This window comes from Myxine glutinosa, chromosome 7, assembly GCF_964187855.1.
Source record: "Myxine glutinosa chromosome 7, kmMyxGlut1.1, whole genome shotgun sequence".
Classification (NCBI taxonomy): Eukaryota; Metazoa; Chordata; class Myxini; order Myxiniformes; family Myxinidae; genus Myxine; species Myxine glutinosa.
In genome coordinates this window covers 93,130,280-93,145,972 of record NC_136267.1, presented here as the reverse complement: position 1 = coordinate 93,145,972, position 15,693 = coordinate 93,130,280, and the positions used below count along the sequence as shown (strand labels likewise).

The 15,693-nt window shown below is 49.0% G+C and overlaps 1 protein-coding gene across 2 annotated transcripts in view; it reads right to left on the bottom strand.

Annotated features, from left to right (window-relative positions):
- Positions 1–15,693, bottom strand: part of LOC137431417 (neuropilin-1) — an 83,108-nt gene that overhangs the window by 34,520 nt on the left and 32,895 nt on the right. For both annotated transcript variants that reach the window (XM_068122713.2, XM_068122714.2), the window contains exon 6: positions 3,227–3,396. In XM_068122713.2, coding sequence (XP_067978814.1) covers positions 3,227–3,396 — 170 coding nt within the window. The remainder of the gene's footprint in view (positions 1–3,226; positions 3,397–15,693) is intronic.

Sequence of the window (15,693 nt, the reverse complement as noted above, 5' to 3'; positions counted from 1 at the left end):
TCAAGGCGACTGGGAAATCACCCCTTTGGATATGGACGTTCAACGGCTCCCTTTCCGGCAAACCGCAAATTTCCACTCAAAATCCACGTTACACACACACACACCAGCTTAACTTCTGGATGCGGTGAAATGGTTGAAGTGAGGCAAAGAGCCCAGAGTGATGCGAAATCAGGCGCGAAACAAAAACGGCCAACGGGCCTCTTCTCGAGGCGCAACTGCCCTCAAACAACGATTCTCTTCGGAATCAACCGCAAAACCTGACACGCAGGTTGATCTGTCACAGCGATAACAACTCTGTTGCAGGAATCCCTTTCCCGGGAAACCCGAAGATCACTCGTGACCCTCGTTCGCCAACGTTTGCTCAAGACCTCAAAGCAGCTCGGCTTCTTGTCCAACTCACTCGCTCCGCCTCCTTTTCCTCTTCTTCCTCTTCGTCTTCGTCCGGTTCCGGTTTCTTTTAAAACATTAACTTTTTTACCTTTTGAAAATAGTAATCTCTATTTCACTTAAATGACAACAATAGTAGTACATGCAACCAAAAATGTTTACAGTGGATGAGAACCACAACAATGGAAGTGACGAATCCATAACACAATGTACAAAAGAGCGTGCACAGCTGTAAGTATGAAGGACGGGAACAGTGGTGGGTTTGAGGTGAATGTGGGAGTGCATCAGGGGTCGGTACTAAGTCCACTACTATTTGTAGCTGTGACAGGGGTGCTGGCTCAGAACGTGAAGGAGGGTTTACCGTGGGAGTTGTTGTATGCAGATGATCTGGTGTTGATTGCAGAAAGTATGGATGGACTGAAGGAGAAGATGAACAAGTGGAAGGAATGTATGGAGACAAAAGGTCTGAAGGTGAATATCGGAAAAAGGAAGGTGATGGCATGTAGTAAAGCATGTGGTGAGGTGGAAATAACTGGGAAGTGGCCGTGTGCTGTGTGCAGGAAGGGTGTCGGAGTGAATTCCATTCAATGTACAATGTGTGCTCACCCTCATGTAATTTAAAATACCTCACCCCCACGTAATTTAAAACACCTCACCCCACCTAATTTAAAACACATCACCACCAAGTAATCCAAAACATCTCACACCTATGTAATTCAAAACACCTTACCACCATGTAAATCAAAACACCTCACCACAACGTAATTCAAAACACCAAAACACCTCACCACCACATAATTTAAAACACCTCACCACCACGTAATTCAAAACACCTTACCACCATGTAATTCAAAACACCTCACCACCTACGTAATTTAAAACACCTCACCACCTACGTAATTTAAAACACCTCACCACCAAGTAATTCAAAACACCTCATCACCAACTAATTCAAAACACATCACCACCACATGATTTAAAAACACCTCACCACCACATAATTCAAAATACCTCACCACCACGTGATTCAAAACCACCACCACGTTGTTAAAAACACTTCACAACCACGGAAACAAAAGTTTCAGGGAGAAGTTCAGTGATAACAGACACTGCCCAGATATGTAGATATATACTGTAGATAAATGACTGTACCCGAGCTGCCATTTTGTCATGGTTTAAACCAATCATCATTCAAACAATTATTTTGCACAAATGTATTTGTAATATACGTGATATCACATTTTATAAACAATTGAAGTTGAAAACTTAAGTTGAAAAAAAAATTGTCCCCAAAAAATTCCCCCCCAAAAAAAAAAATTGGAAATTTTTTCAAAACAAATACCCTTAGGACATACCGACGGGATAGATATGTGCATAACAGACGTTTGGTACGATTTCACAAAAGTTTTAGGGAGTAGTTCAGTGACAAGTCAAGACAAGACAACACAACACAACACAGACACTGCACAGATATATATATATATATAGATATATACTGTATACGCTGTATATACATAGCCATTAAATAAGTTATGCATATATGTATGTATGTATGTGTGTGATTACACACATGTACATAGTGATACTTATACGACTTCTTTAATAGCCACAATTAATCCCGCCTTGTGGGGTTAGTTTTGGCCTAAGTATTTTATGAACCGGTTGGCCAGGTCTAAAATTCGAATGCAAATCACACACACTTGTAAGAGTTCTCAGCACTTTGTTATTTACTGTGTGCCAGAGTGTGCAGTTTGTAAAACTGTAAAGTGTTGCTGACAGAGGGTGACCTAAGTGTGCAGTGGTAAATGAGTTGCAATAAAAAAACACTGCCGAGTAAACCTTGGAAGACAGAGAAACAAACACAAAGGGAGGGGTGATCAGAGACAAGTGTTCAGGTGCTGAGTTGCATTTTTTTCCACAGTCATGTTTGTTTCTCTATTTGATCATTTCCAGGTGTTCAGCAACACGCAGGGAAACATTTTTTGAGAGAGGCAAAGGAGGATTTAGGAGAGAGCTAAAAAGAATAAACCAAACATTTTTCTTTCAAAAAACTCAAGACACATGGAAGAGTTTGGAAGAAGACAAAGTTTGACTTTTACACATTGCAGGGAAGTTGTGCAGACAGTTTCATCAATAGCCATTCCTGACCAGACAGGGTCACCATGAATGCTCTCAAGGGTGGAATGATTGTGTTATTCACTTCTAAGGAAATTCTACAAGCAGCTTAAACTTTGTAAACTTAGTGAGATGAAGATTTATGCTTGTCCATAATACAGTTACTACAACATGTGACAGGTCTATCATGAAATATACTCCATGGTATGACCTTAGCATCACCTGGATATCATCCAGTCACATGCAATGACCACCAACACTGAGCACTTATCAATGCAGAGCCTCGCCAAGGTACATAGATTACAGTATATCTGAGAACGAACGATCGGTATCAATGTAGATCTGTGCGCAGACACACTCACTGGCATAGAGACTGATTGCAATAATCTCTCCCATCCCTTCGAGAACAGGTGAGGCTAACTATAGTCTATGTCCCAGCAATGTTGAAGAGATTGAGGATTGAGGCGAGGGGTGGGGGAGGGGGAGGGGGGGTTAAAAAAGGGTTTGCTCTGTAGAATGCGAACAATGGAGAAACAATGCAAGTTATACATAGTTATTACAACTTTGTGGAATCTGAAGAACGATGCTCCCTGCTAGTTGTTTATTCACTTTCAATGTCAGTGACAAACTTTTTAACCACAAGTTAGTTCACAAGTTCACAAGAGACATCTAAGTTTTTGTGTTCGAGAACCAGAGGCCGAACAAGCACAAAGATTTTCCCCACCTGCAACCACTCGCGGGTGCTGTCAGAGCTCGGGGTCCAGCCATTGACAGGGTAGTTAAGCCTGGCTTGGTGAGGAAGCCAGACGTTACTGTAATAGGTGGATGATGCTGAAATACGTTCATCGGGAATTCCACCATATTCCATTCCCAAGGGAGTAAGGCACGGGAATGCTGGAGAAGAAAACCAAATGCATGTCATGGCATCAATAAGGGAATTTGTTCTTTGGATACAAAACTTTTTTAACAAGTGTTCAAAAGTGAAAGAGTCATGGAAGAACAAGGGGATGGAGGATAGAAGGGTTAAAGACTAACATTTGGGTGTTCGTGAAACAACCGGATGCAAATAGGCAGGTGGTTGGACAAATGGGAAGGCTGGAGAGGAGAGACAGAGAGAGAGAGAGAGAGAGAGAGAGAATGATAAGAACTTTGGTAAAAGAGGTATTGTGGGGAGGGTTAATTGATTTGGAGGGGGGGATGGCGGGGGGGGGGGGGGGGGTAGGAAATTTTACATATAAGGGGAATATCAAAGTGAAAGTGAAAATAATATATTTTATGTTTATATTAAGTATGTCAGAGCTGCAATTTTAAATATGAGAAACGGGAAAAGAATTTTAATTGTAGATTTTGTCAGATTAAATTAAAAAAGCAAATGACACTTCGATTACCTGATTGACATAATCGAACTTTTTTCTCTCATCAAAGATGTAAACACACTTTTCTAGACCAGTTTTGCACAAAAGGCAATAACCTTTCAAATTTGATCCGTCTCATCACAAAAACATGTATGTGCTAGAGGAAAACCAAAAACAGATTTAGAATCAGCGTACCAAGAGCTATCTCGCCCACCTATAATTATATCTGATGAAAATGAATTGTTGACCAGTGTATCAAGCTGACGAGGTAAAAAAAGAAAAGAAAAGAAGAAGGAAATGGAATTTTTGGCAAATTCCCACTTCATGGACTGAGTGAGCCAATGAACATTCTCCACCAATCAGGAATCAGGTTCAATGCATCCTTCCTGGATCTCTAACTCGAGAGTTCATAGAACACAATACCCTGCACAATGTTCATGTAAATACAGTACTACAATTTTAATAAAGCAATGATTTCAACACGTTGACTGCCGACTATGAGTATACTCGCAGAGCTGGGTGTACAATATTCGGCCTCTTCGAGTATTCTCATAGAAAATATTACACTATATTGTAAACAGGATATGCTGTCATGCCAGATAACACAACATACGATTTCGGTGAACATAAATCTATGTAATAATCATGATCATCATTATCAGTCTCTATGAGAAGTTTTGCCACGTCATCTGCTTTCATACGTGCCATTTTGAAGGATAATGACAAGTACCAAAAAAGAAAAAATGTGGTACCTAGTTTAGGAGATGGAGGCTTTATTGATCACCATAGATGTACATAGGGAAGCCTGGTGTTGGCTTCGCGGTTAGGGTGCCGGCTTGGGATCCGAGGATCCTGGGTTTAAATCCTGGTTGGTCGCTGATTTAACGCCAGGGGGTTTGACTCAGCCTGTCATCCTTCCGAGGTCGGCAAATTGATTACCAGTTCACTGGTAATTCCCTGTGTGACCAAGAGGCGACTAACAGGGTTGGTGGCAGGAAGGGCATCCGGCAAGAAAACATTGCTTCAAAAAAAAGGGGACCACGGTGCCCAAAAAAAGGCCAACTCCCACCCTGCGGGGAAAAAATGGCCTCTAAAGGCGGTTCATAGATGTACATAGCCATTTGGTAGCTTCATCCTAACACCCAAAAATGTATATCTCACATGCCACGTCCTCTCATGCTACTGTATATGTATATGTATATATATATATATATATATATATATATATATGGAAGTGTTATAATGGTGATTTGTGTTATACAGTGTCAAATATATAATTCTAAATAAATAAAGGTTTAAAGGTGTATAATCTTACAATAATTCACCAAATGTCCATCCGTCTGTCCGTTTGAAGGTACTGCAAAAATGGCTGAACCGATCGCAACAATATTTTGGGTGGGTAATCCTAGGACCCCCTGGAGTAAAATAGGCTATTGTTTTTCCAATTTTTCCAATTTTTCCAGTTTTTCCAAACACGATGGAATAATATTTACCGATACGAACAGTGATGTGGCTTTTGTTGAAACTCTACGTACCAGGAGAGAGTAGATCGACTCCTGACGAACTCTTCCTATATAAACGTGCGGCTCCGAAGTAACACGGCAGCGTGTGCAAAGCGATTGAGAAACAGGTGGAGCGGCCGCTTCTGTGTTACAGATTCGGCGCACACTCTTCACACATAAACGTGCGACTGAGAAAGACGTGTGGCGACCGCTTCTGTTTTGCAGAATTCAATCTTTTTTCAAAATGGGTGCCATGTACTGTTTAGATTTTGATGATTTGCGTGTGATATGATTCAACGGATGTTTATATGAATCGTTTAAAATAAAAAAAGCCTTCAATTTCTGATATTTTGCCTTTTCATTTGGGCTTCCCAATTGAAGCCCTTAGGGCGGGTGCCGTTGGTAGTGAAATTAATTCTGGGTTTACCTCGATTTTCTATAACACCTTTACATTGGGTATTCTTGCCTGTTGTTTGTGTCCATTATGACATCTTTAAAAACCTGAATTTTCCCATTTGGAACGATTTTCAATTTTGTTTGACTGCCACACAGCCAGACAGAGTAAAAAAATTATCTCACTCCTCTCTGCGCATGTGCGATCGTGTCGAATTCACAGCCATTATACGGTAAAATGAAAGACTTGTCTTTCTATTCATGTACCGATTCCTGTTCAAAATATAACATTCAATTTAAATTGAAATAAGCTGTTCCTCGATCATAAACTGATGATCATAAACTGATAAGATGGACAGAAGGACAGACATGACCTAATTGCTTAACCCCACTTTTCGCTTTGTGTGTGGGGGCTAAAAATGGACATTTATTCTGGCCTGATATCCTCCCAGTAATGATTATATTAAAGCGCGGCGTTACGCGCGCTGCTTGTGAGCAAGGAGGAAGCGGACAAGCGGTAACATATAAACGTCTTTATTGTAAGACTACACTGTAACACTGAACTCCTCCGGGCTGGTCGCCCGGTGTATATCATGAGGCCACGCCTACCCCTCGGGCGTGGCCACCGCCCACTTGGTGCGTGGAATGATGTCACCACGCCAGTGGGCTTTTGTGTCCACCACACGCGCCCCCCCAGAATTCCCGAGCACCTGGAGGGCCAGGTTGCGGGGCAGACGAATGACCTGGCCGAAGCGCCCCCTGGCGATCGGCGGCGTCCGGGGTGCAGGGATACCAGGTGGGATGCCCCTGGCTGCCCCTGGGATGGGTGCAGGACTGGGGGGCGCCGTGGCGGCGGGGCTGGGCGGTGCCGGGGGTCCGCCCGCAGGAGGGCGGCCCCGACGTGGGGGTCGGGCCACTGGCGGTGGATGGTCCACATCGAGGTGGGCCGGCTTGAGGCGGTCTACCGAAACGCGGTCAGGAGTACCGCCGATGTCCAGGGTGAAGTGCTTCGCCCCGGTCTCCAGCACGCGGAAAGGCCCGTCGTACGGGGGCCGCAGTGGTGTCCGATGGGCATCGTGGCGGACGAAGACGTACTCCGCCGTGCGAAGCTCCGGGGCGACGTGCGTCGGTGGGTGCCCGTGGCATGCCGTTGGCACCGGGGCGAACCTCTGGGCGGTCTCTTGCAGAGCAGAGCGCTGCTGTGCCGCGGACCATGGTGCCGTGGAGTCGGGGAGGAACTCGCCCGGCACCCGCAGCGGTTGCCCGAAGACCAACTCCGCCGCGGATGCGCGCAGGTCCTCCTTGGGCGCCGTCCGGAGGCCCAGTAGGACCCAGGGGAGCCTGTCGACCCAGCCGCCGTCGCGGAGGGTGGCCCGGAGCACGGCCTTCAATGAGCGGTGAAATCGCTCACACAGGCCGTTAGCCTGGGGGTGGTAGGCCGTGGTTCGGTGCAGCCGGACCCCGAGCCCCTGCGCAACCGCCCCCCAGAGCTCCGAGGTGAACTGGGGGCCGCGGTCGGATGAGATGTCTGAGGGGGCGCCGAACCGGGCGACCCAGGTGGCGATGAAAGCCTGCGCGACATCGGCCGCCGTTGTCGACGCCAAGGGCACGGCCTCCGGCCACCGGGTGGTGCGGTCCACCATGGTGAGGACGTAGGTGAAACCCCGCGAGGGGGGCAGAGGTCCCACCAGGTCCACGTGGACGTGGTCAAACCGGCGTTCCGGCACCGTGAACGGGGCCAACGGGGCCTGGGTGTGCCGGTGCACCTTGGCGCGCTGGCACGCGAGGCACGTCCTGGCCCAGCCGCGGACGGCCTTCCGGAGGCCATGCCAGACGAACTTGTCGGCGATCAGCCTTTGGGAGGCCCTCGCGCCCGGGTGGGACAGGCCGTGGATGGCGTCAAACACCTGGCGCTGCCAGCCCGCGGGCACAATGGGGCGAGGACGCCCGAGGGAGACGTCGCACAAGAGGGCCGCGCCCGCGCCGTCGAACGGCACCTCGGTGACGCGGAGGCCCGTGACGGCGGTCCGCAAGGCCTGGACGTCGGGGTCAGCGGCCTGGTCCGCTGCCATCCGGGCATAGTCGATGCCGAGGTGGACTGCGTGGGCGACGGCCCGGGAAAGGCAATCCGCCACCGGGTTGTCCTTCCCCGCGACGTGCTGGATGTCCGTCGTGTACTCGGACATGGCCGAGAGGTGACGCTGCTGCCGGGCCGACCACGGCTCGGTGACCTTGCCCATCGCGAAGATCAGCGGCTTGTGGTCGACGAAGGCAGTGAACGCCCGGCCCTCGAGCAGATGGCGGAAGTGCCTGACCGCCAAGTGAAGTCCGAGCAACTCGCGGTCGAAGGTACTGTAACGGCGTTCGGGCGGGCGAAGCTGCCGGCTAAAGAACGCCAGCAGTTGCCAAGCTCCACGCACCCATTGCTCGTGCACCGCGCCCACCGCGTAGTCCGAGGCATCGGTGGTGAGGGCGATCGGTGCATCGGGCGCGCGAGCATGGTGGCGTTAGCCAAGGCGAGCTTCGCGCCCGTGAACGCCGTGTCCATCTGCTCGGTCCAGGTAACGTCGCCTTTGCCCGGCTTACCTCGGAGAGCTTCGTGCAGGGGGCGCAGGAGCTGGGCGATACGGGGCAGGAACCGATGGTAAAAGTTCACCATGCCCAGGAACTCCTGCAGCCCTCTGATCGTGCGGGGGCGCGGAAACCCCTTCACCGCCTCCACCTTGGCCGGCAGGGGGACGGCTCCGTGCCTGGTGACACGGTGCCCCAGAAAATCGATTGTGGCGGCGCCGAACCGGCACTTTGCGGGGTTCACAATCAGGCCATGCTGGCCCAGGCGTTCGAAGAGCGTGCGGAGGTGGCGTAGGTGCTCTTCGCGGGACGCGCTGGCGACGAGGATATCATCCAGGTAGACGTAGACAAAATCCAAGTCGCGCAGGATGCTGTCCATCAGTCGCTGGAACGCCTGAGCCGCATTCTTCAGACCGAAGGGCATGCGCAGGAACTCGAAGAGTCCGAATGGCGTGATGACCGCCGTCTTCAGGACGTCCTCCGGCCTGACGGGGACCTGATGGTAGCCGCGTATGAGGTCCACCTTCGAGAAGAAGGACCTGCCCGCCAAACGGGCGGAAAAGTCCTGAATGTGGGGGACGGGGTAGCGGTCGGGAGTCGTGGCGTCATTGAGACGGCGATAGTCCCCGCACGGTCGCCATCCCCCGCCGGGCTTCGGCACGATGTGCAGCGGCGACGACCAAGCGCTCTCTGAGCGCCGAATGATGCCGAGTCGCTCCAGGGTAGCGAACGCCGCTTTTGCCACCGCCAGCTTCGTCGGCTCGAGGCGGCGTGCCCGGGCGTAGACCGGTGGCCCGACGGTGGGGATGTGATGGGCCACCCCGTGCTTGACGGCCCCCACCGAGAAGGTGGGCTGCGTGAGGGCCGGGAAGCCGGCGAGGAGGCGGGTGAATGCGTCCGCTGCCGGAAGCGTACAGACCAACGTGGCCGGAACCGAATCGTTCGGCAAGCCGCTTGGCAAGCCGCTCGTTGAGCTGGGCAACGCACAAGCGAGCGAGCTGAACGTCTCGGCCTGGACAAGCCGTCTGCGCTTGACGTCGACCAGGAGCCCATTAGCGCACAGGAAGTCCGCGCCAAGCAGTGCCATGGGCACTTCGGCGGTGACGAACGTCCATCGGAAAACCTGCCCTCCAAACCGCAGAGAGAGGCAGCGTTTTCCGTACGTACGGATGGGCGTCCCGTTCGCGGCAAGCAGCGCGGGGCCCCCACCCGCGGCGTGCTTGTCTGACGTGCCGGCGGGAATGACACTCACCTGCGCTCCCGTGTCGCACAGGTAACGGCGCCCGGAGAAGGTGTCCGTTATGAACAGCAGGCTGCTCGAACGGCCGGCGCTCATCGCCACAATTGAGCGCCGGCCCGGGCGTTTCCCGACCCGTTGAAGGAGCACGGCGGATGACACCGCCGAGCTTCGTGGCCGAACTTGGCGTGGAACCAGCACCAGGTGGTGGAGCTGGAGGAGCGCGGCTGGCTCCGCCAGGCCGGTGGAGTCGACGGGTTTCCCCGCGGTGGCGGTTTTCGCCGCGGCGGTGGGCGGGGCGTGGCGGCGTTCACGAGGTGCGTATCAGCATGCTGCTGAACATCAGCGTGCTGTAGAAGATGATGCTGTGGAACATGCTGCTGAACATCAGCGTCGAAGGCCGTGACGGCCACGCCAACGCTCGCCCGCGTGTCCGAAGCGGTGAAGTACTTGTCCGCCTCGGCCGCCAATGCTCGGGGTTCCGTTAGCCCGGTCCCGGCCAACGCGAGGCGAACCTGCGCTGGAAGTTGGCGATGGAAAAGCGCCCGGAATAGCGAACCGGGGGCTTCATCGCCCAACAGTGACAGCATATGGTCCATTCGGACCGACGGGTGCGTCTCACCGAGCTCGGGGAGATCCAGGAGGCGGTCGGCCCGTGCGTCGTCCGTGAGGCTGAACGTGGCTAGGAGTAGCCGCTTGAGTGCCTCGTACTTGTGGCCGTCCGGTGGGTGGCGAAGGACGGACACAACTCGAGCGGCCGTGCCGGGCCCGAGGGAGGCGACGACATGGCAATAGCGCGTGTCATCGCCGGTGAGGTGCCGAAGCTGAAATTGGGCTTCGGCCTGGACGAACCAGACTTCGGCCTGAGCCTCCCAAAATTCCGGAAGTTTGACGAAGTCGGCCATGGCGATGGCGTCGCGTGTGGAAGGATCGCTCCGGCAGATCCAACGTCGAGGGTCACCAGTAAAGCGCGGCGTTACGCGCGCTGCTTGTGAGCAAGGAGGAAGCGGACAAGCGGTAACATATAAACGTCTTTATTGTAAGACTACACTGTAACACTGAACTCCTCCGGGCTGGTCGCCCGGTGTATATCATGAGGCCACGCCTACCCCTCGGGCGTGGCCACCGCCCACTTGGTGCGTGGAATGATGTCACCACGCCAGTGGGCTTTTGTGTCCGCCACAATATCATGTATGAGCTAAATATACCGAGGGTCTGAGGAAAAGTTAACCACGTGATCTAGACCAATGAGAAAATGCATAAAACATCATCATTGTTGGTGCCCCATTGCACATCGATATATAATCGAATTAGCTCACAACACCAGGAACCATTCATCTAATTGGTGCAATTTTTCCATTCAGATGAAATATAATGCGGCGTCGCATTATCTTTATCTGTAATTATCTATGTCTCATGGAGGAGATGGCACATTTATCACATGCAGGAGACAAGGACATTAGTAGACACCAGTGTACTTTTACATGAATTATGAGGAAATTATGCTGCTTTTGCATCAGCGTACGCATGCTGCTATTTGCTCTCCCAACAATGGATGGAGGTCCTCAATGTCAGACATGAGATCAGGTCCGTCTCTTTGGACATATCTCGAGCTTTCGATACAGTCTGGCATCCCGCCTTGCTCTCCAAACTCTCTGCCTATGGCATCCACGGCAGACTCCACATATGGCTTTCTGGCTTCCGCTACTCTCATAGCCAGCGTGTCGCTCTCAACAGAATCTTCATAATTATCCTCTTCCTGTCAAGGCTGGAGTCCCCTAAGGTAGTGTGTTATGCTAGTCCTAATCCTGATCTTCATCAATGAACTATCTGACTCTCTGGAAAATACCCTTTATCTATTTACTGATGACTCCACCCTCTGCCATGACGTCCCTCATCCTTCAGACAGGCAGGCAGCAGCCTCTTCTCTTTCTTCAAACAAGCTGGTCAAAACACTTGGAATATGTCTTTCAATCTTGACAAATCTCACACTCTCACTATCTCTCTCCAAAAGGACTGTCTGGCAAACCATCCATCTACTTTCTTAACAATCTCCTTGAAGACGCTAAATCACTGAAACTCTTAGGTCTCACTATCAGCCATGATCTTTCTTGGGCAAACCACATTTCAGAATTGGCCTCCAAAGACAGTCGCCGACTGGGAATCTTCCATCATGCAAAGTCCTTCCTTGGCACACTTGAACTCCTATCCATCTACAAGGCCTTCATCCGCAGCTTGATGGGGGTACTGCCCGCCCCTCCTCAAGCACCAACGCCTTAAAGATCATTGGGATGTCCCGCAGTGAAGTAGAGTCTATGGGCCTATCACTTTCCCATTGCAGACAGGTCGGTGGTCTCTGTCTTCTACCACCTCCTCTCTGGTCTTGCACCCTTTGCTCTCTCCGTGCTTTAACCCCTTCCCCCCACCCCCTCCCCCAGGTTTCTGCAGGGCACACATGGTCCACCATGAACCGACTTCTGGCGAAACTACCCTAATCCAGAATCACTGCTCACCTCCACTCATTTGTTCCTCTTTTTTCCCACCTGTGGAACCAACTGCCACATTCTGTTCAATCCTACTCTTCCCTCCAGGTCTTCAAGACAGCAGTTCACCACCATCCCAGATGATCCCTCAACCAAAACCATGATCTTTTCTACCCCAGTTAATGCTCCCCAGGCCCACCTCATTCCAAGTTTCCAGGTTTTCCTTCCTGAGAGTTTGCGGCTGTATCCATCTTGACCACTCTGTGTTCTTTGCTAGCACTCATTCTTCCCCCCATCCCTTACTTTCCTAAGTCTTACTCTATTTTGTCCCTTCTCCCTGCTGTTGGCATTTCACCCATCTCTTTCTACTGTTCCTTTTGTTCTGTGTACAAAACACAGATTACAAATGTTTAAAAAAATTTAGTAGACAATGGACAAACAAGTATGGTGTATGGGATTTATGGGACTTGAACCTGGGTTTCCAGCATCTATTGAATATGAACCTGGGTTCCATGCCTTTGTATGGGATGTGAACCAGATTCCCTACATCTATATGAATGTGAACCTGGCATTCCTACATGTATATTGGATGTGAATCTGGCTTCCCTGCATCTATATTGGAATTTGGATGTGAACCTGGCTTCCCTGGATCTGTATTGGATGTGAACCTGGCTTCCTTGCATCTATATTGGATGTGAACCTGGCTTCCCTGCATCTGTATTGGATGTGAACCTGAGTTCTCTGCATCTATATTGGATGTGAACCTGGCTTCCTTGCATCTATATTGGATGTGAACCTGGCTTCCCTGCATCTATATTGGATGTGAACCTGAGTTCCATGCATCTATATTGGATGTGAACCTGGCTTCCCTGCATCTATATTGGATTTGAACCTGAGTTCCATGCATCTTCCCCCTGTTCATAAGGGATATGAACATGCTTCCCTGCATTTATATTGGATGTGAACCTGGCTTCCCTGCTTCTATATTGGATGTGAACCTGGCTTCCCTGCATCTATATTGGATGTGAACCTGGCTTCCCTGCATCTATATTGGATGTGAACCTGGCTTCTCTGCATCTATATTGGATTTGAACCTGAGTTCCATGCATCTATATTGGATGTGAACCTGGCTTCTCTGCATCGATATTGGATTTGAACCTGAGTTCCATGCATCTTCCCCCTGTTCATAAGGGATATGAACCTGCTTCCCTGCATTTATATTGGATGTGAACCTGGCTCCCCTGCATCTATATTGGATGTGAACCTGACTTCTCTGCATCGATATTGGATTTGAACCTGAGTTCCATGCATCTTCCCCCTGTTCATAAGGGATATGAACCTGCCTCCCTGCATCTATATTGGATGTGAACCTGGCTTCCCTGCATCTATATTGGATGTGAACCTGGCTTCCGTGCATCTATATTGGATTTGAACCTGAGTTCCATGCATCTTCCCCCTGTTCATAAGGGATATGAACCTGCCTCCCTGCATCTATATTGGATGTGAACCTGGCTTCCCTGCATCTATATTGGATGTGAACCTGGCTTCTCTGCATCTATATTGGATTTGAACCTGAGTTCCATGCATCTTCCCCCTGTTCATAAGGGATATGAACCTGCCTCCCTGCATCTATATTGGATGTGAACCTGGCTTCCCTGCATCTATATTGGATGTGAACCTGGCTTCCCTGCATCTATATTGGATTTGAACCTGAGTTCCACGCATCTTCTTCCTGTTCATAAGGGATGTGAACCTGGCTTCCCTGCATCTATATTGGATGTGAACCTGCCTCCCTGCATCTATATTGGATGTGAACCTGGCTTCCCTGCATTTATATTGGATGTGAACCTGCCTCCCTGCATCTATATTGGATGGGAACCTGGCTTCCCTGCATCTATATTGGATGTGAACCTGGCTTCCCTGCATCTATATTGGATGTGAACCTGGCTTCCCTGCATCTATATTGGATGTGAACCTGGCTCCCCTGCATCTATATTGGATGTGAACCTGGCTTCCCTGCATCTATATTGGATGTGAACCTGGCTTCCCTGCATCTATATTGGATGTGAACCTGGCTTCCCCGAATTTATATGGGATTTGAGCCTGAGATTCCTGCATCTAAATGGGATGTGTACCAGGGTGACCTGAATCTATATGGGATGAATCAGGGTTACCTGAATCTATATGGGATGTGCACCTGAGTTCTCTGCACTTATATAGATTGTGATCCTGGGTTCCCTGCATCATGAGCCAGAGGTCCGTATGAGAATGCTAACAAGCCATTTCATTATTTTTTATATATATGCCTGCTAATGGAGGGATGATATCATATGGATGTTTCATTCATAAAGCATGTGGTCTGAGGCTAGACCGGCGGTGGGCATCGGATGATCCGACATCTTGATGCTCGTGCATAGAGATATCCATTGCATTTTATGAATGAAATACAGATATCAATGTTAAACTAGAACGATACTCTTCGATGTGACGACGTCGACCGATATGCCTCCGCCCACATTGTTAAATCATTATAATATTTGTACCAAGTTTGATTTAAATCCATTCAGCTGTTCTCAAGTTATCATATTTTAACTTGACATGACCTCTGACCTTTGACCTCTTGACCGCAAAATTTGCTCAGTTCATGTTCACATCATTATACATACCTGCACTAAGTTTTAATTTAAATCCCTTCAGCTGTTCTCAAGTTATCACATTTTTACCTGACATGACCTCTGACCTTTGGCCTTTGACCTCGGGACCCCAAAATCTAATCAGTTAATCTTTACATCATTATACATATCTGTACCAAGTTTGAATTAGATCACTTCAGCCATTCTAGAGTTATAGACATATATATTGCAGACTTTGACCTTTGACCTCTTGACTCCAAAATCTAATCAGTTTATCTTTACATCAGTCTACATAATTGTACCAAATTTGGTTAGAATCCCATCACTGGTTCACAAGTTGTCGCGGTAACAGGATTTTTTTTTAAACCTAAGATGACCTCTGACCTTTGGCCTTTGACCTTGTGAACCCAAAATCTAATCAGCTCATCTTTACCTCATTATACATACCTGCACCAAGTTTGACGATGATCCCTTCAGCCATTCTCAAGTTATCGCGGTAACGAAAACCTATCACGGACGGACGGACGGACAAGCTGAAAACATAATCAATGCCTCTGGCGACTTCGTCAACGGAGGCACAAAAACAGAAAAAAACATTTTAGCATAACATTTTAGATTTATTGTTTACTCTCATGAGTTCAGCGACTTATTGTTTACTTTCATGAGTTCAGCAACTTATGGTTTACTTTCATGAGTTCAGCGACTTATTGTTTACGTTTATGAGTTCAGCAACTTATGGTTTACTTTCATGAGTTCAGCAACGTATTGTTTACTTTCATGAGTTCAGCAACTTATTGTTTACTTTCATAAGTTCAGCAACTTATTGTTTACGTGTATGAGTTCAGCAACTTATTGTTTACTTTCATGAGTTCAGCAACTTATTGTTTACTTTCATCAGTTCAGCAACTTATTGTTTACTTTCATGATTGCAGCAACTTATTGTTTACTTTCATGAGTTCAGCAACTTATTGTTTACTTTCATGAGTTCAGCAACTTATTGTTTACTTTCATGAGTTC